Source organism: Choristoneura fumiferana, chromosome 16 (assembly GCF_025370935.1).
Source record: "Choristoneura fumiferana chromosome 16, NRCan_CFum_1, whole genome shotgun sequence".
NCBI classification, from domain to species: domain Eukaryota; kingdom Metazoa; phylum Arthropoda; class Insecta; order Lepidoptera; family Tortricidae; genus Choristoneura; species Choristoneura fumiferana.
In genome coordinates this window covers 17,040,736-17,046,710 of record NC_133487.1, presented here as the reverse complement: position 1 = coordinate 17,046,710, position 5,975 = coordinate 17,040,736, and the positions used below count along the sequence as shown (strand labels likewise).

Here is a 5,975-nt window from a genome sequence, read left to right as displayed (position 1 = left end):
GAATGCTCCTCTCATCCACTCAAAGGTTGTCTGGTAGAGATCCCTTAAAGGGATAAGTTCGCCTTTGTACATATATTTCATTGTTTGTCATCTGTGTTTGTTTACTTATTTTGTACAATAAAGAGTTTACATACATACATACATAAGTAAATACATATTTAGTTCCCATAACGTTTTTTTTTTCAGAATCGCAAATATATTTTTATAATTTAAAGTTATTTTACAGCGTGCTATCATCAACACTGCAATGCATGTGAACGAATTATGTCTAACTGCAGGGTGCAGGTCTCCTCTTAGAATGAAAAAGCTCGTGCCCTATAGGTAGGTACCGTAGTACAGTATAATAGATATCTATTATAATTGATAAATGAGAGGGCCTGTAACGATGGTATTATTTATGGTTTTACAATATCTACTTTTAAAGTTATTTGTAAAAAAAACGAATTTGTTCCAAAATTTACCGATAGATGGCACTAGATACCTTTAAAACCATACATGCATTTTTTCAGCTCCCACCAAAACCTGAATGGTTCAGATCAGAAACTCTTCTTGCCGCTGGTATTTTGTAGGTACTGAACCCAAAAAATGTCTTATTTTTGACGAATACCACACAGATTTTGTAAACATCATTGTGTCGATTGATAACGTAATCTGCGGTCGATATTCATTTGCGAGCAGATTTCACGTTAGTCAGTTGTTTAAGCTGTCTAATCGGTATTTTAGTGTGTGATAAATGATTAAAAACCCAGTGCTGAACCCATATGGGTTTTTTAAAAATATTTAGTTTTATTTAGAAAAATACGCTGCTCTTGTGTCAAACGTTGTTGGTGGTTAATTATGAAACATTCAACAAAATGGGTGAGACTCTTTTTGACCTTTGAAATAAATATACCCTAACTGGACTGGATCACCAGAGTAGACTAGGTATTTAGAACAGTTAAAGTATCTTTTTTTTAATTGAGTATTTTTATTTTGTTTGTGACAGATATGTTTTTTTTTATTATTTTATTCGTGAACTTGTGCAGGTAAAATTATTACTTGAATCGTCGTTTTATTTTAGCCAAATTTACTATTTTTTATTATCGTTTTACTAGGTTTGGCTGTTTATGAAATTTCACTGCGTTTTATGTAAATCGTCTCTATCAAGACTTGACGCACGTTTTCTACAGTATTTTGTTCGGATTCCATTTTTTTAGGTAATTTTATTCTTAAACTTTGTACGACGGTTTGTTTATTCTCTTTTTTAATTAGGTCTTTGATTATTATAGACCACTAGCTGATGCCCGCGGTTTCGCCCCCGTTCTTTTTTTTACTTGTTTCGCACAAACCTTGTCCTGACAATAAGAAACACCAAAACAAATTACCTAATTTAGGGGCGTCGTTCGAAAGTTTTGCGCTTACATACATTTCGTTGATTCATTTATATAAATATGCAATCAGTCTCAAAAAAAATTAAAAATTAAAAAGGCCATGGAATTTTTGGCAAAAGTCGAGCCAAGTATAATGGCCAGTATCAGATATTTTGTTGGAACTCCGGACTTTTTTTATTGGGTCTGAAACAGCTTGTGGTGTTTTCGGTGGAAAAATACACCTGCAGTTTATTTTAAATGAAAGAAAGGCGGGAAAGCATAAGAAAAACATTGGAATAAAATTAAATGTTATAATATATTTTGAGAAAAAGTTTATTCTATTTCAGAATAATTCACCATTCATTTTCAAAATGTATATTAGTCTCGGCTGGAATAGCAATTGCTGGCTGAGTATGAGTATTAAACGGACGTTCGTTTAATACTCATACTCAGCCAGCAATCGCCTAGTTCCAGGCCACGAAACTTCCATGTCATGTTTCAGAAAAGCTCACTACAAGCCTCGGCCGGAACGCGGGGTTGCCGGCCTCGCATTCCTATCCGGCCTCGCTACGCTTGGCCGTCTACTTAATCTGCTTGGCCGGCAACCCCCTACTTCCCGGCCTCTACAGTAATGTACTAATAAGAGATCTGGGCACCTAATTTCATTATTTAAGATTTTGAAAAAAATAATCGAATCTAGATAAAGACGTCTTTTTGAGTGAAAGGAAATTAAAACATTTTGAAGATAGTAATGAATTATCAAAATGTTTACCAGTTTAGTAGCAGAGTGGCTTTAGGAAAATACTTTTAATACGCTCTAAATGATCAATATGAACCGATCAATATGATGATTTTGAACGAATAAACAGAGAACAGCATCACATATATCTGTCGCATAAAATTCAGCAGTGAGTGGTGAAACATGCCCCAAATCTCATAGTTTTAAAATTAGCAGACTAGTAATTTGAAAACTTTTTAGGGTTCCGTAGCCAAAATGGCAAAAACGGAACCCTTTAGTTTCGCCATGTCTGTCTATCTGTCCGTCCGCGGCTTTGCTCAGAGACTATCAATGCTAGAAAGTTGTAATTTTGCACGGATATATGTAGCAACTATGCGACAAAATGATACAAAATATTTTAGAAAAAAAAAATTTTTTTAGGGTAGGTACCTCCCCTAGACGTAAAGTGGGGGTGTTTTTTTTCTCATCCAACCGTATGGTGTGAGGTATCGTTGGATTTGGATAGGTCTTTTAAAATCATCTTGATTTTTTTTTAATTTCAAACCAATAGTTTGTACATTTTAATGAAAATTTTGTCTGCATAGTTGCTACACGTATCCGTGCTAAATTACAACTTTCTAGCATTGATAGGCTCGGAGCAAAGCCGCGGACGAACAGACCAACGGACGGACAGACAGACACACATGACGATAGGGCATAAGGGTTCCGTTTTTGCCATTGTGGCTACGGAACAATAAAAAAAAGGAGTTTAGTAATCCAGAATCTCTGTTAAGGAAATCAGAGTTCATCGGTCGGGACCTATTACATGGAATGTTTGGCTGGTCACAATTAGGAATTGAAAAAGACAAAACAAGTCTTAAATAATATTTGGTTAGTCATTGCATTGACTTTTACTATTCTATATGTTCTATATCCGCTAGATCATCTATGAATAGCCAAACGTAATCTTGCAAAACAATAATCACTGAATGGTTATGATAACTCAAATCATTTAAATCAAATCATCCCACGTTCAGAGCCTAGAAATTAAAACTTCTGATCGGGGTACATCCTGCTTGTGTTAACTTGTATTTTTAACCCCCGACGCAAATAGAGGGCTGTTATAAGTTCGACTAGACCAGTTAAGAAATCTTTTTCTTGTTCGAAAGGGTCACTTTAGAGGTATGTAGTTCCATTGTCCACAAGTCGGAATCTGATGATCTCAGGATAATCTCAGGAAACTCTTTATTTAAATATTGTAGGGACACTAATGATGATTTAGGTATTAAGAAGTACTTGTCTATTACATCTTAGAAATCACCAGTTGGTGGATTGAAATTGATGAGAAAGATCACAATGGCCACTGGTACTATTCAATAACAAGTATTTCTCGGGTTGAGATTTTTTTTTTATACGACTGGATGGAAAACGAGCAAATGGGTCTCCTGATGGTAAGAGATCACCACCGCCCATAAACATCTGCAAACCAGGGGAATTGCAGATGAGTTGCCAACCTAGAGGCCTAAGATGGGATACCTCAAGTGCCAGTAATTTCACCGGCTGTCTTACTCTCCACGCCGAAACACAACAGTGCAAGCACTGCTGCTTCACGGCAGGATTAGCCAGCAAGATGGTGGTAGCAATCCGGGCGGACCTCGCACAAGGTCCTACCACCTGCAAAACGATACGATTACTTTTACATGGTTGCTAAGCCAGGGACGTCACAAACATGCGGTGAAGTAGAATGGATGGTGAAGCACCCGAGGACTCCATCGCAAATCGAATCATATTCAAGGTGTGATGTGTTGGCATGTGGATGGTCGGACATAAAGCGGCGAACTTTGAGGTTCAGTGACATGATAGATTCACGATCTTTTTCTATAAAATTTGAAGTGACTGCCTTTTTTAGGGTTCCGTACCTCAAAAGGTAAAAACGGAACCCTTATAGGATCACTTTTTGTCCGTCTGTCTGTCTGTCAACGCAATCAAAAGATGCAGCCGTTTATGCTGTAAATTTCAGCAAATTTTCGAAACTCGCAAGGGAATTAAAACCTACAGGGTACTTCCCGTGAACAACAAATTCTGAATCTTGGCTTTGACCAGCTCATCCGTCCATCTCGTTGGTGGACGTCCTACGCTGCGCTTGCCGATCCGTGGTCTCCATTCGAGGAGCTTTAGGCTCCAACTCACCTTATTTCACGTTTATATAACAACTAGCTTTTGCTCGCGGCTTCGCCCGCATGGAATTCGGTTATCGCGCGCTGTTCCCAGGGAACTGTAATTTTTTCCGAAATAAAAAGTGCCTATGTCACTCTCTGGCCCATAAACTATCTCTATGCCAAAAATCACGTCGATCCGTAGCTCCGTTTCGACGTGAAAGACGGACAAACATACAAAAACACACTTTTGCATTTATAAATATTACGTTTGGATAAGTAGTGCCTTACGCTTTTCATCTCTTTGATTTCAGATATCAGTTTTACTATGCCTAACCTGCATAAGCCTCTCAGAGGGATTGCAGAACTTCGTGCAACAACTACCTTACATACCCGGTAAGCCTTATAACAGACATTATAATATGTTACTTTTAGAATAAACGTGTCTTTTCTTGCCATAATCAACCAGTAAGTTGATGTAGGCCTCCTTCAGGTGTCCCATTTCTTCCTGTTCTGGATAGTAAGGACCCAGTTTCTGTCCCCCACTTTGACGATATCACCTTTTTGTCACATTGGTGGTATTCCCCGTAATCCTTTATAGTCCTATGGTCTCGAATTTATTAGACATCTGCATAAAAAATATAAACAGACCTTAATCTGGAATTTTGTTACAGTATCATTCGTAAACAATGAAAAATTAATGAAAAACCTCACTGCAGAGTCACCAAAATTTGAAGCAATACCACCATTCCCTCCGGATTATTCCGTACCGAGTTACCCTGTTGGTGGTATGCCGTTTGAATCAAATGACTTCAATCTACAGTACCAGCCACCACAGTACATGCCACCAATTCGCTTGGATATTCAATTCATGCCACCTCCAGTTTACCGATTTGATGACAGAAGGCCATTCATGGCGTTACCTCCTCAAATCTTAGCTCCGTACCCTTTCGTTTTATCTCCATTAGCCTCAACCGCTACAAAAAACAAAACAACATCATTACCAATTCAGACTACAACCGGAAATTCAGGAGACATTTCTCCCGATGAAGATGGTACGAAAAAAAACAAAACTCGACGTTCAATTACATACAAACAATACGCACCACGATTTTATGTGGTAGAAGACACAGAAACTAATGTTATTGATACATGGAAAGATTCAAACGACTACAGATACTTTGCCAACAGATGGCCAATGAGTAATGGCCCCAAAACGCGGATAAATTTCTGGAAGAAGAGCAATCTAAATTCTTATAGAAACCAGCACCCAACAAATGCTTTTATTTTAAAAAAGACCGAGACTAAAAATATAGCAAAAGAAAAAGAGCTGCCAAAAACTCTGAAAAACATGGTAAGGATTGTTCCTCTAAAGAAAGATATATTACGTGAAGTGAAGGCAAAATTGAGAAAATTAAAGGAAAAGGGAAAACTGTCCCCGCTCGTTAAAAAATTGTTTAGATACGATACCGACAAACATAAAACGCTGAGCAAGATAATAGATATATCTCATACCCCTCTGAATGAAGATAGAGATAAAAATCAAATGAGGTTTTAAAAACAACTATTTTGGGCCAACATTTTGCAAGTCATATAGTTTTCTGACTGTAATTTTGTCGTCATTTAATCTATAACTTGAGATCAGTAATAATGTAGATATTATGAATTCAATTTTTTTTTTAGTTATTTTTGTTTTTATTTTGGAGTCAAAGTGATACTTAGTTCCTAGTGAATAAAAATGTTATACAATAA

General features: G+C 37.1%; 1 protein-coding gene across 1 annotated transcript; it reads left to right on the top strand.

Annotated features, from left to right (window-relative positions):
- Positions 1-680: 680 nt before the first annotated feature.
- On the top strand, positions 681-5,975 carry LOC141436090 (uncharacterized). Its single transcript, XM_074098941.1, has 3 exons — positions 681-858; positions 4,538-4,619; positions 4,898-5,975. Exons 1-3 carry the CDS (start codon positions 838-840, stop codon positions 5,779-5,781), a joined length of 987 nt encoding a protein of 328 aa, XP_073955042.1. The 5' UTR covers positions 681-837; the 3' UTR covers positions 5,782-5,975.